At 34.5% G+C, this 23,588-nt stretch overlaps 1 protein-coding gene across 3 annotated transcripts in view; it reads right to left on the bottom strand.

The window, feature by feature from the left end:
* The window catches only part of sema3gb (sema domain, immunoglobulin domain (Ig), short basic domain, secreted, (semaphorin) 3Gb), a 72,525-nt gene that overhangs the window by 30,817 nt on the left and 18,120 nt on the right, over window positions 1–23,588 (bottom strand). For 2 of the 3 annotated variants that reach the window (XM_005167032.6, XM_005167033.6), the window contains exon 2: window positions 4,993–5,122. In XM_005167032.6, the coding sequence (XP_005167089.1) occupies window positions 4,993–5,086 (94 nt within the window). In that variant the 5' untranslated portion in view covers window positions 5,087–5,122. 3 annotated transcript variants of the gene reach the window in all.

The raw sequence follows: 23,588 nt of genomic DNA, 5'->3' as shown, positions 1-23,588 counted from the left end.
CTTCCAGATTTCCCTGCATGTTCTTGTTTTCGCCCGTCTTTGATCATCGCCTGTTTGACTACTCTAAATAAAGCCTGCATTTGGATCCTCACTATGTCGTCCAGCACCCTTTAGTTACAAGTAAATACACTGAATTTTTTTTTTTACTTAATTTACACTTTTTTTTTAAGGGTGGGTTTGCAAACAATTTTTATTAGCTAAATTTAAACAAACTAATTAAAATTAGTAATGTTTAACTTAATGTGTTTGTTTAAATTCAGCCCATTTAATTGTTTAAAACAGCTTAGCTTAAAAAAATTTAGTAAATCCAATGAAATCCAATTGCTATATTATTCAGGATAAAATTACTTTTTTTAATGTGGCTTTTGAAAAACTCAAGCAGCTTTACTTCATAAAATAAGTTATTTCAAATTCAGACCTACCAGGATATTTCAAAATAAATAACATCCTGACAGTAATGTAATATTTCAGCTATTTTTACAATTTACACATACAATATCTTGTGAAAAAAAATATTCCAATGTCAGTTTTTTGTCATTTCACAACAACTTATAGCACAAAAATTGAGCCTTTTGATCTAGATCCCCTGAGTGGTGCTCCCAGAATCCGGCCCTACCCTGATCATGCGTCTGATTCATCCGTGATCCCGATAAAGCCAGTGTGCTGCTGTGGGGTGGGGATGGATTGAGGCTGGATGACACCGGCTGAAGCTCCGATCATTCCTGCCGTCTCTGTGGCATTTTGGAGCAGGTTGCTGGCACCGAGCCCTGTTATGCTTTGGGGGGCTTCCCTGTGCTTTGGCCGGAGTAAACACAGCAACCACACAAGCTAATAATAAACCTCAAACGCCACAAGCCAATCCGGTTTCTCAGAACAGGGATCTATCCCACTGTCACCTACGCACATAATAACCCCAGTCAACCCGGGGTCATAATCGCCATCGCAAACACTCGGGTGCACAGACATTCACACTTACACACGCAGACACTCACACACACACACACTGCATTTCAAAGACTCATGTAAACCCGCACTCATAGCTGATCATCAATATCTACAATCTTGTAAAATTAGGGAAAATAATAATAGTCAAAAGGAGCACTGGCTGTTTTCTAGTCTTACAAACAGCACTTAAAGATCCTGTGAAGTGCTTTGAAATGTGCATTTCTTATTCAATGTTAATCTCAACTGAAACATGAAGAGGGCAGGAGATAGAGTAGCTCCTCCCCTTTAAAAAAACAGCCAATAGCGTTTTGTTTTATCACAGCTCTGCCAGTGAATGTAAATTTGCAGCATCTCGGAGGTGGCGGGACATGTCAGATATTAGGGAGCATTTGATTGGTCAAGATTTGAGGATAAACTGAAGTATGAGGTGATGTAAAAATAATTGTTGATCCATGTACATGGAAGTGACAAACTGCAAGCTTTGGATGATTATATGAAGTCTAAACGCAAATTTTTCCACTATTTTAACCCACACTTGCTTATAGATAGTCTTAAAACTAACATACCGATACTAACATCTGAAACACTTTATTTACACCTTTAAATAGGCTCTAATCAAGCATTTTTTTCCAGAATAATGTAATTATTTTATATTACTATTGTTTGTGAATTGATACAGACTATTTTTGAGGACGTTAGCTCTTTTGTTTTGACATTTAATTTCTTTCTCATATTTGCTTACACTATTTGCATGTAAGATGCTTTCTCTGTTTATAATATATATGTATATATATATATATATATATATATATATATATATATATATATATATATATATATATATATATTTTTTTTTTTTTTTTAATTAATGAAGACAACAAGTCTGGCTTCAATAAAAAGTTATGCATACATATTTGGTTATTTGTATAAATAAAATTAAGTAAATATTAAAATGTAACACTACTTGAAGGTGTCCTTATTACACTTGTTGCCACACTAGTCACATTTTCTATAGTAATTACAATTAATTATGCAACAATAACTGCAGCTAACTGGCACCTTAACACTTACCACCCAGTAACTGCATATTTACCTGTTTATTAGCACTTATAAAGTAGGATTTTACATGCCAATCCCTACCCTCTACCTAAACTTAACTACTACCTTACTAACTATTAAGAAACAGATTTTAAGTAGTTTATTGAGCTAAGTCTTAGTTAACGGTTTGTTATTAGTGTAAATTGTACACTCAAATGTAGCGTGACCCATATTACAGCATGAATCTGATTCCTGTGAGACTGCAAGGACAGACAAGTCTCCGCTGATGTCCAGCGTTCTCTAGCCTTTGGTGCCTAGACTGCAGCTCTCCACAAGACGTTTCGCCACATGAGAAATGGTGGTGTGCGATGAGCCTGGTTTTTTCTCAAGGTTTTTTTTCCTCATCTCTGTCACCACTAACTTGCATAGTTCAGGACTTGTAAAGCTGCACATTAATAGATTACTCTTCAGTGTTTGGACTCTCAGCAGTGAATATAAAAACACTCTGAACTAAACTAATCTAAACTGAACTGAACTGAACGAAAACTGAACTGTTTCAATTCACTATAATCTTTTATGTAAAGCTACTTTGACACAATTTACATTGTAAAAGCGCCATACAAATAAAGATGAATTGAATAGAATTGAATATTGATTATCCCTATACATTATATGCAAACAATTAATATTAAACAATGAATTGTGAAAATACATACTGACCAGTGTAAATTTAACATCAAGTGTGCAAATTCTGATTAAGGATGTTAAAAAAAGACAACCACAACAAAAATACATTATTCATTACAATGCACAGCACTTTCATTCAGTAATGCCCGAAAAATATTCATGAACATCACTGCATTGTGTCTGGTCAGGACCCAGTGTTAGGAAAACCCAGCATCTCAAAACACAGGGTGTCATAAAGAGCCATGCCTCAGCTTGCTGAACTGGCATCGGCTGGCACACACCACAAGGTTGTGTACTAAATATACCTTGTGGAGAAGATTGTAAGTGTGTGTGTGTGTGTGTGTGTGTGTGTGTGTAATCCGTCAGAAAGTATTCACACACACACTCATAAACACAAAAAGTAATGGGGCTCCACAGAAGCACCTGCTGGGTTTTGTGTGTGACAGTTTCTGAGAATCGAGAGCGAATTCATGTCAGACTCTGACCTGTTGTGCGGCTGCGCCTCTGTCACACGGATGGGCAAAATAGCATTAGAAATGTGTCTGCACGCACGTTTCATTATATAAAAACAATATCTCTTTGACAACTGTGTTTTTTGGACAAGCTGTGTTTTTTGGAACCTGCTATTTGACCGCCACTTGCGAGCTGAATGGGAGAAAAATGCTAATGCTTTAGTGCGAGAGATTTGACTTTTAAACTTCAAACATCTGCCTCGCTCTGCTTGCATCTCTTTGTGCCCCGCCGTGACAGAGGGGATGATGGGTAGTCCCCTCTCTGGGGCATTAATTGGGAGATGAGGCATGCTGGTGCCAGACTCAAAACATACACAGGAAGACAGGAAGCGCGAAAGTGTGAGAGAGAAAGAGAGTGTGACATGAGGAACTGGGAGAAAAAGAGGCATTAAAAAGCCACTGATGACAGAAAGTGTTCAGAAGCTCCGCAAAGCATGAAAACGAGGTTCCTCGGGGCTCGCCGAAAATTTCAACATGGCTTTCTTTTAAATTAGCTGCATTATTGTATCCAAGAGTTTAAAACAGGGCAAGTTTGAGGAAAACATTTATTAAAATGTTTTCAAGTCTAAGGTTTAGAACTAGGCAAGTGCAAAAGGGACTCAAATAGGAGGAGACAGTATTTTCTTAAAGCAACAGGACATCAAAAATGACATTTTGTTGTCTTTGGGGTTGTGTCAACAACCGCAAGTCCTTCAAAATGAATTTCTTACTTTGAAAATATGATCATTTCAAGAGTCAGGAGGATCCCATGATGTGTGATCTGATTACCTTTATTATATGAACATAAAATTATATTAGTCTTTAGAAATATCTTCTTTTTATTCAACAGAAGGGTGTCACGGTGGCGTTGTGGGTAGCACAATCACCTTACAGCAAGAAGGTCGCTGGTTTGAGCTCCAGCTGGGTCAGTTGGTATTTCTATGTGGAGTTTGCATGTTCTCCTTGTATTTGTGTGGGTTTCCCTACGGTTGCTCTGGTTTTCCCCAAAAGACATGTGTAGGTGAATTAGGTGAGCTATGTACGCAGTGTATGCGTGTAAATGAGTGTGTTTGGATGTTTCCCAGTGAAAGGTTGCAGCTAGAAGGGCATCTGCTGCGTAAAACATATGCTGGATAAGTTTGCGGTTCATTCTGCTGTAGTGACCCCAGATTTGTAAATGGACTAAGTCGAAAAGAAAATGAATGTATGAATGACTAACAGAACAAAAACAGGGAGGCATGGGAGGCACAAAGTAATGTTGGGTAAAATGTAACACAGAGTTTTAAGGCATTTTCTCAGGGTTAACCATGGCATGCTTCAGAAGTTTTCACCACAGTGTCGGCAGCAGCTTCCTGACAATTATTGTAAAGGTTTGGCGAAATTTGGATGAGAAACACAGGAGAAACCATTTTTGCAGCATAAAAGTTATTATTTTGCCTTTAGCTTGCAATTAATTAATCTGGATTCAAGCACGGCTCACAAATGCATTTCAATAGCTTTATAATATTCTATTAAAAAACATGGCACTTCTGGGTGTAAAAATGACACTTCCGTCATATATCCAGCATAAAAATGCCTCACTTTCCTCCTGAATGACACTTTTAAAACCCAAAAATGTTCAGGTGTTTATTTAGGCCAAAAATAAGCAATTAATTTAAGTAACTAATTCAATTTAGAATAATGAGATGCACGCTAATAATTTTCACCTCTATGACACATTTAATTATTAAACAAAGGAGAAACTAATTTGTACTATTTTTACTGTTTACTTAAACTAATTAATACATTAAATAAAACGTGTAAGGCATGATCGAATCGCAACATTTCTCACCTTTGTATGACAGGTGCACTCGGGGTGTTGTGCGGGTGTTGCCATGACAACCCCAGACACACAAACTCAAGACGAAAAGCAGAGATGACATCATGTTCACAATATTGACAGCGGTTTAACCCTCCGAGATCTGCAGGAGTGAGACAGACAGAGAAAGTTCATTTGTCAAACACTGTCAAACACTAGAAAATTAGAAATTGTAGTTACAGCAATTGTAAATATTGTGAGATCTGCTTCAATTGTTGTCTGCAAATTTTGTCCCCTAAAAGAAAAAAAGGGTAACACTTTATAAAGAACTACACATTAAGAATCATTTATTGAACCTCTTAATCTCTGCGTACACGGTACCGGGTCTGTGACGTCATTTATTTCCACATGCTTTACAGTTTAAAGGTACCTACTGACCCAATACCCCCATAAGTGGTTCTGTTCTCTCATCAATTGGGATAGAATACCTTTTGCATTAATTACAGAGACCAAGACTACACAAAATTTAAAAGGTTTCAAATTTGAGTTTACAAAAAGCACCTTTTTTGGAGGGGTTTATTATAACACAGACAACATAAACAATTATTTTAACCACTTTCAACATTGTTTTATGAAAATTCAAAGGGTTTTCTTTAAAATGATACCAGACTTTTGGATTTACACCTCTGCATGTGGATGTGGGAAGTTTATGAATTTGGGTAGGCAAAATCCTGGGAGAAACCCCAAAATAGCACTTGACTTTAAGAGGTTACGCATTAGCAAATTATTTGTTAAGCATTAACTCTACATTAACACATGTTAGTAAGCAGTTTATGCTGTAAGTGCTGTAATCTTGACATATAAGCACATCTATAATGATTGTTTTCATACTTTGTTATTGATATATTTTTCATTACTAAATTAAGTATCGCATTACTTACAAACTCAAAGAGTATTTAAGAGTAGTTTGTGTTTTTTTTAAGATCATTCAGAATGTGTAAGTAAATTATTAATAAACTATTCAAATTAACATTTACTGTATAAATTTTATTATTCAGACATATTATTAGTTACTTTGTATGTTAATAAATGTTTTATTAACACAACTTAAATGATTATTGTATTAATTTATTAACACAATTATAAATGATTATTATTAAGTTATTTTAATGTTTTATTTAAATTTTATTTTTTTAGATAAAATTGCAAACATTTATTGTTCATTTGATACTGAAAATTGTCATTCACAATGGATTTACAAAGCATAAATAGTTCTCACTAGATTAAGTCACAAAACTGGATAAAGTTGTGTTAATAAAGCATTTATTAACATTCAAAGTATCTATTAATATATGCCTAAATAAGCAGACATACAGTAAATAGTATTTGAATAGTTTATGAATCATTTACTTGCACATTCTGAATGATCTTAAAAAGCCACCAACTATTCTTAAATAACTAATTTGTAAATGATGCAATACTTCATTAAGTAGTAAAAAATTAATCATTAAAGTATGAAAACACAATTATTAGCACATTATACACATGTACTTCTAAGTTTAGAATGCAGCACTTGTAGCTATATATCAACCTACTACTAACATCTTTTAACGTAGAGTTATTGCTTAACAAATAACAAAATAACTATTTGCTAATGCTTAATAAATTAGTGTGTAGTTATTATAAAGTGTTACCAACTGTTTGCTAAAACATAAATACAGTGCGGATTGTGCAAATTCCATAATCAATATTATAGAAGGTACTTGTAACACAAAAAAAGCAGGAAAAGTGTTCAACACAGTCAAAACGCAGTTTTACAGCATGCAAGTTAACAAAAAAGCCATATTTTTGCACATTTTGCATATGACTCGAAGGTGCATCATAGTACAGGAATACAAACATCAGATGTTATTAGGGGTGGTGTAAAAATGTGTTTCGCAATTCTATTTTTAAGTGATTTGCATTGATTCACTTTATTTCTTTGATTTCCTTTTTCTTCAACAGGCTTTTCGCAGTAATTTTATGATATTAAAAATTGTATTTTTGTTCAATATATTATTTGTCACAACAGACACCGACAGGTTATGATGTATCTGCTTATGTCAAGCTTTTATAAAGATATCCAAAACAATGTCACCTTTGCAATTAAAATGACTAAGCCAATGACACTTAATGACAATTGTTTTAAGTATTCACGCAATCTCATTCAAATTCATGATGTTTTATGTCAGGATTATAAATGTTTCAGTACAATCTAATGAACACCCCCTTCAAGAAATATGTTGCCAGAGTAGGGCTGGGCCGATAAACGATATCATATCCAATTGCGATAAAATGTATGTTGATAAAGATGATAAACTCTTGATATATTTACTCAATATTGATCCTAAGTGACAATCACACAGCAGAAATATGCAACAACAGGAATCTTTAATTGTGTTGATATTAGAGGCCCAAAATTATCGGCTGAAAAAGATTTTGCCCACTATGTCTGAAAACAGAGTGTGTGTGATGGTAAAATTTCACAATAGCTCAGTACGATTAAAATGTTCAATAATGAACCCTCTAATTTTTGTGGATTTGTTGGGATACTCTTTTAAAAGTGGAAGTATTAACAACTTATAACAGAATATACAGTTGAAGTCAAAATTATTGCTATATCCTCATATCTTATTCTCCACAGACAAACGAAAACAAAGCCTTTAATGTGTCTGGTTGGCTTTTTAATATGTGACTAGTGAAATGTTTGCACCGGGTTGCAACTTTCTCTCTTTTCCAATAGTATTTACTACCATTCGCCGTGAGGATCATAAACACCTTCCCAAGGGCAGGCCAGTTAAATCACAACAATGCGGTATTTAAACACAGCAGCTCAAATTATCCATAGGTACACAGACTAGTTTTCTTTTGGCTTTATATCTAGAAGGAAGAAAAAAGAGAGCAATTTCTGAACCCAGCTGGACTTTTCTATGAAAATAGGGTTAGATTGTGTGGGAGAGGGCAGCAGGTCTTTCTGCAGTGGGGACAAGCGCCCAAAAGAGATTAGAAAACTATGCGGTTTGTGAGCAATGCTTGCTTAAGTATGTCTGCCAAATCCTTCCAGCTACGGCAAATCCATGTCACACTGTCTTGCTTTAAATCTTAAACTCTTAGTCCCGGCAAAACCCAACTGCGAGTCTCCGTATATCTGCAGAAAATCAGCCTGATCTGAGGTGCTAAACATGGGGAGCACGTAACTACGCAAGCTGTGCACACAGATTTACATGCTTAATGAGGGATAACCGGAACAGGAACACAAACACTTGCGAGCATGTTTTAAAATGGAAAAGCTCAAAGACTCGGGGCTCAGAACGATTGTCAATCTGTAGATTCACAATATGTCAATGGCTTCATGGTATTTTTGATCAAATGAATGCAACTCTGATGAGGATAAGAGTTTTGTTTTCAAAACATTGAAACAGATCACAGCTACCTCACAGCTAGATTTAGCTAATGCAAAATGATACTAACACTGTGGTCCTTGTAGAAAAATCTCATAACAGTGACACAAAACTAAAATATTAATTATTATTACAATTTTTTTTTTTTTTACGTTTTTGCCATGTCTATGTGTGTGTAATTGTGGTGTCTATGCAATTTAATGTTCTTTTAAAAATTTAGGTTGTGTATTTTTTTTTTATGGTTAATTGCATTTTTTCTTTGCCTTTTTAATAGGGCTTCACCATATATCATTTCAGCATTGGCATCCCAATGGACGCATTTGCAATAGTCACATTACAGAATCTGCTGTCAAATCAGGATTATAGTTGACCATAAGCCACAACTGACCATAATTTGTTATTACAAACTTTAACCTTAAAGTCTCCAAGAAATCATCCTTAACCAATTGATTTTGTTAGCTCACATTGTCAGTTTTGTGGTGAACAATTCATCTGTGCATGTCATTAAGAAAAAAATTGTAAGAAAATTTTTTTTGCTCTTCTAATATTTAACTTAAATCGGAAAATTTACTTTTTTTTTTTTTTTTTTTAAATAAATTGTCAGATTATGAATATCTTAGGAATTGAGCATGGCTAACACACTTAACCACACTGCTCCAACTGTCAGTTTCGACAAAAAACAAAAATGGTGAGGAGGAAGAGTCTGCTTTAACTCTCTACAAACCCTTTTCTCCATTTTTTCTGCAAGAAATGTCTGCTTTACTACATTCATTCAGCTCGCAGTGGAAAAAACAAGCCACGCTTACTGTTTTGTTATTTAATATTCAATTGCTCAAGTATCTGCATTACAATACAATAAAAAAATTTTATTAAATTAAAAAAAAAAAAACTGTCGCAGCTTCCAGTTCATGGGGACTTTAAAGTTACCAAAGACTTTTTCATCTATACATGTTTTTAAGAAACATTCTAATCAGTCATAAAGTAGAAATTCTTTCCAACGCAATCTCTTGGCAATTTGTAACTTTTTGATTTAGTGGCTAATTCGTATAAATTTGTACGATCTCATTCGTATAATTTAGTACAATTTGCTTATTCCCCCATTGACGGTTGGGTTTAGCAGTGGACAGGGATGAACAAAAATACATTGAAATGTACTTTAAAATAAAATACCAATTACATAAATTTTAGGTTTATTAAAAAGAAAATACAGCAACCATAACAAGTATCAAAATAAAAAATTTTGAAAATACTTTTACACGGGAGCATGATATTTCTTCGCAATCCTTCAATCAATAAGCTTATTCGATCAATCCTCTCACTATTAAACTAATTTAGGGGAAGTAAACAATGATCAACAACAGATTAACTATAAAAGAACCTGCAGATCAGCTACTGCCATTGGAAACAGCCAATTTATTTTTTGTAGGTGTCGCCACAGTAGGACTTTTTTATTTATATTATATTTGTCTTATTTTCCTGTCTGATTTTGACCTGCTCCCGAATTTACCCCTGCTATTTGTCTGTTACTTTCTTTATATGTGATGTATAATTTTCATCCATACTCCTAGCATTGATCAACTTCTTCAATATTAATACATTTTCTAGTCTGATCTCAAGCCTAGGCAAATAACCAATCAAAGGCTATAATTTTATGATGTCATCATGTAGACATCTTACAAAGTACAGTTTTACAGTATTTTAAAAATACAAGACATTTTCATAAACCTTACCAAATATGAATTACAAAATAATATTTTGTATTTAAAATACGTATTTGAAATACATGCATCAAAAATACTGCCCATCCCTGGTGGTGGGGTGGGGTGCCACACCTTCTTTTTAAAAATCGCATATTTTCTATGACTGAATTTATACAAATTAGCCACTAAACAGGAAAAATGTAAAATAGTGACAGTCCATTTCCTTGTGCCATCAGGCTGATTCTTTCCATATGGAGCCATTGTTTTCATCTGGTGAAACTATCCTCAATATCGCAATGTATCGCACAAAAAATAAATATTACAATGTCAGTGTTTTCCAATATTGCACAGTTGTTTATACATTTGTACAGCATTTAGTGTTCGTTCTTTTAGCACACCATAACAAATGGAATGCAAAACATGTCAAAATAGTAAAAACAAATAGGCAAATACAAGCAAATGCACATACTGTACTTGCACACACACCAATAAATTCACTTCAAATGTACCATTAGGTATCACAGGTTTTTAATATGATTTTGTGTTTCTTTCACTCTCAAAAAAGTGCCAGCAACATTCTTCAATGTACTGTTGATAAAAAAAGAAAAAGGCATCTTATTTACGGCTAGCATTTATTTTTGAGAGCATTTAGCTGTCCCTTTATCCCATGTTGTTACACATGTTATGGTTGTATGTTGAAAACACGTACAGATTGGCTCAGTTACATTCTACTGTAAGCCAAAATTTCATATTATTATTTATTTTTTCATAGTATGTGTTTAAATAATTATCATTATATCACCAGTGCTTTCAACTGAGCTTGACTTGAACTCAACCCAAAACAATCCCTGAAAATAATTAGTGTCACCACAGAAGCACAGTATGTATACTATGGTGTTATTTAACAGGTTTGTTGTGGTTCTTCCACTAACGGTCTCTTCACTGAGGTAGTTTTGTAACACGCGAGGAAGTGCTGCACACTGGCCCTTTTCCAGCGTAAATGACACTTCCAGCGATGAAAAATGACAGAAAAACAACAGCCAAAAAGACAATTATCTTCATCCCAGATAAATCTGCTGAAGTCACATTCAATTTGATCTGGAATGCAGTAGAGAAACACATTTCAGAATCTTAAGCAGACCAGTTGGCACACTTTTTTTTGTTGCTGTTGTTGTTTTAAAGATATGACAGTAAGCGTTGAGCACAAAAGCGCCGTTGAATTCTCCACTGTCTGCTAGCCTTCAAAGGCACAAGAGGGAATGACCAATCTGTGAAGATTTTAGAAGATTAAAACCTGGCACAGACACATTATTGTCATCGTGTCAAAATTATCTCACCAATCCAGACAGACAGGAGAGGCCGAGCGCTGCCACACCATGTCTGATCTGCTTCCTTTTGGCTCACTTATTTTGTGTACATGTAAATAGACTCAAAACGCAAAAGAAGAAGAAGAGCCTTAATGAATAATGAAATATGACAACATCATTAGCTGCTGTGTTGAAGAAGCTGCTTCGTCAACAATTTCACCTTAGAAATTGTTGGTGCGTTTTGTAAACAACTATAAAGGAATGGCAGGTAACTCACGAAGTGTAATTGGAAGTAGAAAAACTCTCTTTAATTGCTCCAGTTATCTGTTGACAGGGAAAACACACCAGCAGTAAAAAGGGGAAAAAGCCAGAGGAAGACCAACCTGATCTAATGAGGAAACGTAAATCTTTCACGTTTTGTCAGTTTAGTGGCTAATTCGTACGAGTTCAGTCATACGAAAATGTACAAATTTTAAAAGAATGTGTTGCAACCATCCCAACTCTGCGCCTAAATCCAACCATCATAGGGGGATAAGAAAATCTTACTAAATTGTACGATTTCATACAAATTAGCCATTAAAGGTACTGCATGTAAGTTTTTGACTCTTCCAAAGCATAAAAATACCATAATATATTTGCAGGTATTTTAAAAACAAGCTAAGTAAACATACTGAAAAACAATGCTAAAGTCACTTATTCTGCTTTAAAAATGTGTGTGACGTGCCAGAATGTCTGTCTTTGTTTTGGTCATTTTACCCACCCAGTGCCACTTTAGTCAATTATATGTCAGCAACCCAGGTTGCCTTAGTGGAAAACTGAATATTTCATTCATTCATTCAGAAAGGCTCTTAAAGCATACTTCCGAGACCGAAATGCGACCTCCGGTGGACAGTAGCAGACTTCGAAATAAGATGCAGATTTAGAGTTCCACATGAGGTTATTAATTAGCAAATAACATAATCTGTGCCAACACGATTTGTGGCAAGATTTGCATTGACAATTAATTTGGCTGTTTGTACCGAACTAAACAAAATATAAATATAAATACAGCCACTCAGAAACACAAAATATGCACTCACTCACGAAATGGTAAGATTTATAATCTAATTAATACATATTAAACCTCTTTAACATTATTAAATGTAGATGCTGAATCACTGATGTGTGTTTGGTTTCCATTATTTTGCAGTTCTAAAGTTGAACTTCAGACGGTTTATTTTATTTTTAAGATCTAAGGTGAACTATCTGTTGCTGCTTTCAGAGGTATGGCAATAAATGTCATGTAAAATGTTGAAACATTGTTAGCATTTAACACTAAATAAAGCACATGAGGTGTACCTAAGGTGATAATTGACAGTTCATTCTTATGTTCAGCTGCAAGAAATAGAAGCTGTTTCTAATATATCAATTCAAGAAGTTGGTTAGAACAAAAACTCCTTTAAATATGGAGAAAATCATGACGTTGCTTTTATATAGAACACAATCAGCCTTTTGGCTTGATAGTCACTTGCTCTTGTTGGTCCTCAATCTGGCAACCTGTGCTTGCATTTGTTTTGATCAAGGAATGCAATACCTAGTTCAACCACGAGGTGTCAAACTTACATACTGCACCTTAAAGTCAAAAAGTTACGAATTGCAATGATAGCATTGGGAAGACATACAGTTCAGAACAATTTGAAAAAAATATAGTATCTGAAATGTTTTCTCTATGTCTCATTTATGGATGTTTAAGCAATAAAACAATAATCTATCAACAAAAAATATATGAAGTGGTCAAAAAATTGTGTGTCTGACCCACTTCCATTTATTCGACTTCCTTTCCTTTTATTTTCAACGTCTTTATGACGTTTATATTCAAATAAAAAAATAAATAAAAACAAAAAAAAAAAAACACTAAATTTATGTTTACAATTTGTTTGCAATTTTTTGTGTGGGATTATAATTTTACAATTTTTTGTGTAGTTTTCAATTTTGTTACGATTTTCTGATTTTGGTTGCATGTTTTTGCTTTTTTAAAATCTTTTTTATTTCGTTTTTCTATTTGTGTTCTGCAATTTTGCTGTGCATTGTAACTTTGTTGTTTCGCAATTCCCTTGTTTTATTTGTTGAGTATTTATTGCAAATTTGATCTCCTTTTTTTGGGTGTTTGGCGGCTCAGTGGTTAGACGTCGTCTCACAGCAAAAAGGTTGCTGGTTTGAGTCTTGGCTGGACCAGTTTGCATTTCTGTGTGGAGTTTGCATATTCTCCCTGTGTTTGTGTGGGTTTTCTCCGGGTGTTACAGTTTCCCCCACAGTCCAAAGATATGCGCTATAGGTGAATTGGGTAAACAACATTGGCCGTAGCGTATGAGTGTGTGAATGAGTGATTGTATGGGTGTTTCCCAGTACTGGGTTGCAGCTAGAAGGCCATCAGCTGCGTAAAACATATGCTGGAATAGATGGTAGTTCACTCCACTGTGATGACCCTTGAAAAATAAGGGACTAAGCCGAAAAAAAATGAATAAATGATCTGTTTTATTATCTTTTCTTTTTAGCTAGATGTCCAGATCTTTTCTGTTAACTGAAATGAAAACAAAAAACCTACCATCTTATATCAGTAATAATGTAATATATCTAGTTACACTATTTTGTAAACAGCCATGGTCTCACTCCTGAAAATCACAATTAAATTAGTAGCATCACTGCTTTTAGTAAGCCAGCACTGATTATGTGTAATGTTACACTACTCTGCTGTCACCGTTTGTTAACGGTAGATATGGCAGTGCAATTCCAAACAATCTGCATCATGCTTTTATTTCTGAACCTGAGGGAGAGCATCTTTTATTTGGAGGGTGCAGTCATGGGTGAGTCCTGTAGCCTGGAGAATACCTATCTTTAAGAGTCAGCACATGTCTGTCTCTAATTATATGCCTCAAGTGGCTACGGGGCTGTCATTATCGCTGTGTGTGTGCGTGTGTATGTGTGTGTGTTTGTGAGCCACACCTGCACACACAGCGACAGAAAGATGAGGTTCTTATAAAACGGACAGGAAGCGGAGGGAATCTGACAATAAGCAGAGGTCAAGGACAGGGGTGAGGCCATAAAACGAGCAGTCAAGGATGAGCAGACGGCACAGGGATGAGCTACAGATAAAAAAAAAAGAAGATAATAAAAAAAGACGGAGAAAGAAAAATGTAATCATTATCTAGACCAGGGGGCCACAAACTTTTTCTTATGAAGGGCCAAAAACCAATTGTGATTGAGGGTGGTGGTCCAAGGGTAAATATACCCAACTATTACATTAAAGCTGCCATGGTAAAAATCCTAATTTCATTCATTCATCCATTTTCTGTACGGTTTAGTCCCTTTATTAATCTGGGGTCGCCACAGCAGAATAAACTGCCAATTCTAATTTATTAATATTTAAAAATAAATGGAAAAAATACTTGTATTGTATTAATATTGTATTAATATTGTATTAATAATTATACTTGTGCTTTGTCCTCAATCCTCGAGTGAGAGTATTTAAAATCTAAAATCTAAATCATGCACAACATTTAACTGAAACATTTCACTTGGCTTTTTTGTAGCTCAACACACATAACAAACAAACAAAAGGTTACATTAAAATAGAAAAGATGATCTCTATTAAAGGCATTTCTCCCCAACCTTCCCATCATTCTAAACCTTTTCTAAAGTGGGATGGCGGGCCAAATCAAAGGTTATGGGCAAACTTTGGCCCTAGTTTGGGCATCTCTGCCATCTCTATAATTTTAAAAAGTTTAATTTCTGAGATGGTAACACTATTTTGGGGGTCAATTTGAGTATTAGTAGACGGTCTGCTTAATATCTGTTGATACTCCTCCTTCAACCAGACATTTAACTGACTATAAGAAACTTTGCTAGTACATGTCAACTAACACTAACCCCAACCCAATCTAACAGTCTACTTACAGTATGATCTAATGAGAATTAGTTGGCATGTAGATGCAATGTAATTTAAACACAGTCCAGAAATCTAGTAAACAGTACAAACATTTTGTCTTAATAAACAGTATAAATTAAGAGAAATATAAAAACTGTCAATCACTGGTTTTAATTTTAATGTATTCTCTTTCTATTTCTATACATGCTCGGCAACCAAATTCTTCACTTAATGGAAATAATGATTTAATAAGACTGTTTTATTTAAATGCACTAAATATATTATCTATAATCACTGAGAAATGGATAAAATATTCATTTTCAAAAGGGGGTGTACTTATTTAAGCAAAATACTCTGTACACTCTGTATTCACCTTATTCTCCGTCGACGAGCGGGCGCTGCCATTTGCATCTTTTTGGCTTGAGACTTCCGGTCTCATTCACTTCCATTCATTTTTTGACGTTAAAAACTGCTCATTACGCTGCTTGATGTTGCAATTTGATATTTTCTTATTATAATATTCTACTTGGTCTGTATAGTCATGCAAACATTTGTTTGTAGAGCAAGTAGTTTGACCGTTTTCTGTCGTTTATTATTCCTAGTCATTTCTCCCATAGGCGACTGAATCGGAAGTTCTAAGACAATCGCGAAAACAGGCGCACTTCCACATTTTAGAATAAGGTCAATATTTCAGGTAGTAAAATGTTCAAATGTAAAATCTAAAGGATTATTTAACAAAGTTTCATACAGTAAGCACTTAAAATAAAACAAAAAAATCCTAAATTTGAACTTAAATATTTTTTTTCTGAGGTAAAATGTAATTTAAGACTATTCCTTAAATGAGAATTGCAGAACAGAAAATAATAAGGATAAAACTATTTGCTATGCACTGGTTTCTGTCCTGGTCTCTAACACTATTTTTCTCTCTCCAGCTGAGCTCCTCTTCAAGTGGAAATTAGTTTCCATGCAGAAGGCATGAATACAGAAAACCAATAGCACAGCGCATTTACCATTAAGGAGCCCGGCTATGTGGAAACAGTAGGTCATGGGGCGACCTGACACAAAGGATTCTGGGAGACTTTCCCTCAGCGATTCAACTGCAGTGGCTCCCTCCTGCTGAACTCATGTCTGCATTTTCACTCACACGACCCTTTCGAGCAGCTCTAATTGACAAATAAGAATGCCCAATTTACAGAAAATCAAGCTTTTGGAAGCGATGACGATATCTGGGGGTCATTTTAAATCTGGAAGTAAAACTCAAGATGAAGGGGAGTCATTAAATTAATAAGAAAAAAATACCCAGGCCTCTTGAATGGGCTTTCAACAAAGAAAGACTTTTAGCAGGGGAGCCCCAAGGAATAAAGCAGGACATGATTGATCACATGACCAACACCCTGCGTGTCCCCCATTATTATCAAGAATGTAAAATCTCTGTGAATTGCTTGTTTTTTTACTTTCAAAGTATATAGCAAAAAAAAGTTCAGGGGCGCATTTCCAACAGTCAGTAAAAAAAGAATCTAAGAAACATCTGAATTCACATTCCTGAAAATAAAGGTTCCAGAAAGGGGTTTCGCCACAATGTTCCAAAAAAGGACCTTTCAGTGAATCTTTCAAAGGAACGTTTTTTTCTCCTTTCCTCAAAAGATTTGTAAAGTTTTAAAGATCAAAGGGCACAATAAAGTTATTGCCTTTCAAAAGAAAGAGTTGATTCTTAACTTAATGAAGTTGGCAGTCATTCCAGTCTTACTTCCAGCACAAACCAATTCCAGCGTATAAAAATCTGCATAACACCAGCCGATGGCTTCAATGAGCACCTGCAAGTCTCTATGACCCTTAAATGCTGTAGTTGTAAATGAGGATTGGATGAGTTTGGTTTGTGTATGTCCAGAGGATGCTGTATTCTGCACTGCAAAACTAAAGCCATTTTGCATGCATTCTAAATAATATGAGCACTTGGCATCAGTTCAACTATATGCGTTTAAGCCCATATTTACTGTCTGTATGGAATTGTTTTTACAAGTAATGGTTATTTGGTTTCTTATTATACATTAACAGGGGCGAGCACCAAGAAAATGTAAAGAATGTAAATATATATATGAAACACTGAATATAATGTTTAATAATCCAAGTGAAATCATTTCTTGCTGTTATATCCAGCAAAAAAATTGCCTACAGTATTTACATGTAGTTAGTGACAGAGTGCATATGCATGTATGCATGTGACCCTGAAAATCCTCTAAAAGCTGTATAGACCCTTTTCACAAGACTGTTATGATGTGTTTAATGATCATCATAATTTTACATCCTTGAAAGTTAATATTGTGATTTTATGAAAAACTTATGAACATGTATATGCATTTATGAATGTATTATATCAGCTTTGCGTCAAACGAAAAAAATGAATTACAGTTGTGAGAGCTGTTTCTAATGCAGTGTCTATGATGCTGACAGTAACACCAACGTGGAGTTTTTCTGTTATTATTTCAGCAAATAGGATTGTAAATAAAATTATTTGTTGTACTCTTCGATTCACTGCACTCTAAATTTACCCAACCATGTCGCCTTCTGCTACCAAGAAACCTGAAAGTGTGAGAAGGGTCTATACAGATACTTTCCATTAAAGCATTGTTAGTTGGGATATGATGTTACTTGAATAATTCAATATCTGAAAATATGGAATCCGAAGCTTAAAAAAATCTAAATATAAAAAAAAATCACCTTTAAAGATGTATAAATTAGGTTCTTCTTAATGCATCTATCTCAACATAAACTAAGTTTTGATATATTTACAGTGGGAAATCTAAAAAATATCTTACTGGAAGATGATCTTTTTACACTCTAATTACTTTTGGCACTAAAGAAAAAATTAGAATTTTTCCTCATCTCATACAAATGCATTTGTATTGATAAATTGCTATTGCCAAAAACATACCCGTGCAGCTTAAGACTTAAGAAACAAATGTATGGTCCAGGGTCTAAAAACAAAATTAATAATTCATCTTCAATATTATTTGGTACACCTTTGCCCTCTTGGAACAAGACCAACTTTTGTGTATTCAAGTCCACCCCCCAAAGTACATACTAAATTTTTCAATTTCACCGATACATTTTGTTATTCTTCCATGCTATTCAATTAAAAACCCTCTTATAGACTATTTTGATGGATGTAAACAAAAACAATGGTCCCAACGTATTTCCTGTTTTACATTTTTTTATTTCAATAGCTTCCGGGAATCCAAAAAGGGCCACATATAGATAAATCATGTTATGATAGCCAGTTTTGACATGAAGTTATGATTAAATTGCCTCTCGTTACAGTTATGAAATAATTTGATGACAAGCAGGACATTATGGGCCAATGACGTGACCACACTGAAACGATCTATAATTTCAAATATCATGACAGGATTGAATTGTGAGTACAGTACTGTGATTTGTATTGCGCCATGAGTGAATTGTTGCACCCCTAATACCAATAAGGTGTCCTCATTTTGAGAAGTGTAGTTGAAGGCCATTTCTAAGCTCTGAGGGATCGTCTAGCCGATAACCCTGTGCCACACATTCCACCACAAAAGACAGGTCATTTCTCAACTCGGAGACCTGTTTGTCCTCATCAATATCTCAATGACAGAAGGCTCGTCCTCACATGTCTGCCCAGACTCCTCTTTGCCATCATTGTCTTTGAGGTAATCCTTTTAGTGCTTCTAATCTTATGTATACACCCCCAAAAAAGTTCAGGGGTTTTAAGTTCATCTACTTCATCGCATTTTGTTTTTGCTTCTCTAAAGGCCAAAGTGGATCTTATTCAGCTCAAATACAGAATTAAGGTAGAATTAAGACAGTATAGTCATTAGTTTTACACTGAAATCTCATGTTTATATTTGGTTTGATACCCAAAGGGTATCTAATAGTTGACTCATCTAATGCTGAAGTCTCAAGATTGATGATTGTGGGTTGGATTACGGTAGATGAAGAGGCCTAAGAGCCTTTAACTCACTACAAAAACACTCACAATTAACTGTGAGCGTCACACTGTGCTTTTAAACCACCGCGGCCAACAACCTTTAACCAAAGACACACAAAAACACAATGACAGCATCGCTAAAGATGGATGATCAGAGTAAATGCTGCAGGCCAAAAAAAAAAACAGAAACATGAGCTCCTAGAAAAATCGCGAGCCAAGCTGCTGTACACTTTCATTTGATTTCCCACCATTTGCTCTTTCTGTGGTTAATTTTCCATTGGTCACTCTTTTCTATCCATAAAAGTTGTTTTCAGCTTGCTTTATTTCTGGTAAATGATGCAAAGAGATGAGCGGTAAGCTGCATGAAGGTGGCTGTTTGGTGTATTAGTTGTGGGCAGTGACAGATTGCATATGCTTATCTGGGCCACCTGATCTCTAGAGGCACATTGAGAAAGGACCGCTGGGAGAAATCAGAGGGGTACGATCAGAGACTAGAGACTTGTTGACAACGTCCCACATTTTAGCCTGGAGCTGTTACTGTCTGACAATGGCTTGTAAAATGGCTTGCACACATCTACACAAAGCCTGAGATTTTATTTGGTCTAGTCATTAAATAAAATGATCAGTGAAAAACTATATAAATCCTCAATAAGTATGTTTACATGGACACCAATAATCTGAAAGCTTAAGTGAAATAAGATTAAGTCAATACTTTGATAAAGAGTCTACCATGTAAACAGCGATTTTTGATTTATTTAATCCGATTAAGGTCATTATTGAACTAAACAGAAATGGAAGACATGTGTATTATGCCGATTTTAGTCTCATTATTGAAGTGCAGTACAGACATGTAAACACCTTAATCTACCATCATGTGGGACCTTTCGATGCGTTTTGCGACAGGACATTTCATACACACACATCTGTTTGACACTATTCTCTGCACCTATCGAGTCAGTGAAGAACTACAGACACACAAATTGAGAATTGCAGAGTTTTTTTTCTCCCATTCGGCGTATGGTATCAAATTCCACTAAGACAGTGCTCTTCAACCAGTCAATAATTCGTACTCGCATTCAATACCTCAGTTTGTGAAAGTGCCAAACTGCGGTTAAAGTTAAATTAAAAACAAAGGTTACACGAAACTCTGAAGGAAATGTGGATAGAGCGGTGACGCAATGACGTTAATCGATCTATGTGCTATAACATGTGAAACAGGATCATGAAAGAAACATTCAAAAAGCAACTAATGCAAACACCTTAACCATATTATTGTCTTATTCAGATCAAGGCAAATAACTTGATTACTGAAGTCCATGTAAACATAGTCAATGATACTGATATAAATGTCTCTTATTTCTGCACAATGGTGTGTTTTTGTGACACCGTCAAAGAAAAATGTCTAGTTAGTGGCATTCATTATCTCAGAAGCACATGAACACGAATCTCTTGTGATTTCAATCATTGGCAGTTATTTTTAATATTAAAAATCAGCCCGTTTGATCATCATTGAATTCTTTGTTCTCACTTCTCCTCCATAATTTCTGCTTTCAATATCCAATCTGTCATGATTCTCAGAAACACCTGGAATGTTTTAAAACATTAATTGAAGAGTTAATGCAAAACCTCTAAATGCTGTCTGAAATTTCCTCTCTAAAATTTGCATTTTACGTTTATGTTTATGTATTTGTCTTTAAAGGCTGTGAAATAACCTATTCTTTGCCATAAAAGTAAAATTACTGAAATTACACACATTAGCATAGGGAAAAATGTTAATTTTAGATGAAAATTTCAAGTCAATTCAAGCTTTATTGTCATTCCGCTACATGTGGAACAGGAAAACAAAATGTTGTCTCGCAGGACAACAGAGCTACATAAATTAATCATAAACACAAACACAACACGGGGCATAGCTATTTTGAAAAACCTATCCATAACTAACATATACTATAAGACACTTAACTATCCACATAAGACAGGCTATACAAGTCATTTTACATGAAACTGAACAATGTTGTGCAGGATATTGTGCAAAAGAGGAATTTAAGATTTTAATATTGTGCAAAATAATTTTAGGTTGAAGCAAGTAGTGCAACACGATTGTGGCACATTTATAGTAAACATCGTTTTCATTATTGAGTTCTTGAAAGATGGAGTTTAGATAAAGTGTCAGGTGCATAAGAGAGAAGAGTGATTCTACAGGTGGTTTTTCAAGCCCACTCACCTGAATGAAGCACAATAGAAATGTAAAATGTTTCCAAGTGACATGGAGTGATTTAATTTCAGATGCAGAGATTAAAGTTCAGCAGAACTCTTCTTGGTTGGTTTTCATAGTTTTATGAAATAGCAAATATCCTCTAAAAACCTTAGAAATTATTTGGCAAACATGTTTCAATAGGAGGGCAAAACATTGAACAATGCATGTACAAATCTTAATTAAACATTCAAACACACAAGATGGTCTATATTCATTACAATCTATCAGTCATGTTTCACGCTCTTGCTCACATCCGCACTTTATGCAGCTTTTGAAGAGGTCACAGTGAGTTCAGAACGACACTCCTTTCTCACAATTTAAGTCAAGCAGTGCAAGCTGTCATGGTATGTGGTATTTGCATTGTTAATAATTTGCTACATATTTCATTTTGAACTGCCAATTTCTCTGAATGAATGATTAGCGAGCTTTGATTGCACTTGAAATATTAACTTATGCATACATGGGTTCTCTATGTATTTTTGTAAAAGGTTTAACAATTTGTGTACATAATTCCTGTACTTCTATTTGTATCTCAATAAAGAGACCAAAACATAAATATGATTAGTCATTAAAACTGTTAAAACACTAGAGCTGCAGCCTGAATAAACTGCTTAGACAAGTCTTAAAAATTTAAGCCACAGATTTTTTCATTCAAGACTTTACACAAGTTTTCAAAAGTTACTAAATGGCTGACTGTTCTAATTTGAATCAAAAAAGCAAAACTGATTAGCGCTTGGCAAACTGCTAGTTGGCCAAACAAGTTCCTAAGCTAGATAAGATGGAAGACATGATGGCTATATTTATGCCACTGGAGGCTGGTGGTGGCTCTTTTGTACTGTACTATAGGTCATAATTAGGCCCACATGGAATCCACAGATTTTCACAGATTTATAGCCCGTCATTTAGTCTATTTATTTACTTCTGTAAATGTGTAAATTTAAATTTATTAAGTTTTTTAATTAATTTCAGTAATATTATTGACTAAGATGAAAATGTTCATAAGGTTTATTTAACACAGTTTTAAAAGTAATATTTTCTGTCTTTTAGTAAATACATTATATGAGAGTCTTGCTTTGTTTACCAAAAAAGTGGATTTAACTGGATTTGCATTGTAAACGTTAAATAAAAGTTACAAAGATATTATTTTATATTTCATATATTAAGTTTTAAGTTATGATACTATAAAATCATAAATCCACAAACTTGTTTTCAAAATTACCCACAGAAATAAAAAAATGTCAGCAGATGGCCGTAGTGAGTGAGAGGGATGGGCAGTATTTATGATACATAACACCAAAATAGTACTTAGTAATTTGGATTTGATAGGGAAAATGGCTTATTATTTTGTATCAAAATACTATAGTGTCTTGTATTTTTAAAATACTGTAAAATACTAGGTAAGAAATCTACATCAAGACATAAATGCACCCTGTGATTGGTGCTTTGCATGCTATCGACTTTTTCATTTTAAGAAGAATGGAAAAAAATCTTAGGAGAAAGAGTATACTGTACAAATAATAGTAGGTTTGGATGGACTGCTGATGCCAAATGTTTGTAGGTAAAACAAACAACATAAAAACCCTTCAGTGGTGATTCCCACAATACTTCATTGGCGGTTTCAAATGCCAGTAGCTGATCAGTATGTCATTAGGCTTAAGATGTCACAACATATGAAAACAGAAATATTTAATAATTAATAATTGAATAACTCCTTTTACAGTTATTACATTTAGTATTGAAGAGTTCAATGTCAAAAAGCTAGATTTTTGAAAATATATGTAAACAAAACATTTACATGAACTATCTATTAAACACCCTTTAAAAATATTAAGAGGTTGAATAATAATTGTACGGAGATGAGAGCAATTTTACTGGCCACATTTGCAATCAAATATTGTTTACTTCACTGAGTCAGTTTAATGGGGAAGGGATTGAATAGGTCTGATTGATGGAAGATTTGCAAAGAAATGCCATGTTGCTTTGTAACAGCATTTTGAAGTATTTTCAAAATCCACAATACAACTTATTTTGCATTTTGCATTTTGCAACTTATATTT

Source organism: Danio rerio, chromosome 8, assembly GCF_049306965.1.
Source record: "Danio rerio strain Tuebingen ecotype United States chromosome 8, GRCz12tu, whole genome shotgun sequence".
Taxonomy (NCBI): domain Eukaryota; kingdom Metazoa; phylum Chordata; class Actinopteri; order Cypriniformes; family Danionidae; genus Danio; species Danio rerio.
The sequence above is the reverse complement of the archived record's forward strand: the minus strand, read 5'-3'. Positions and strand labels throughout refer to the sequence as shown.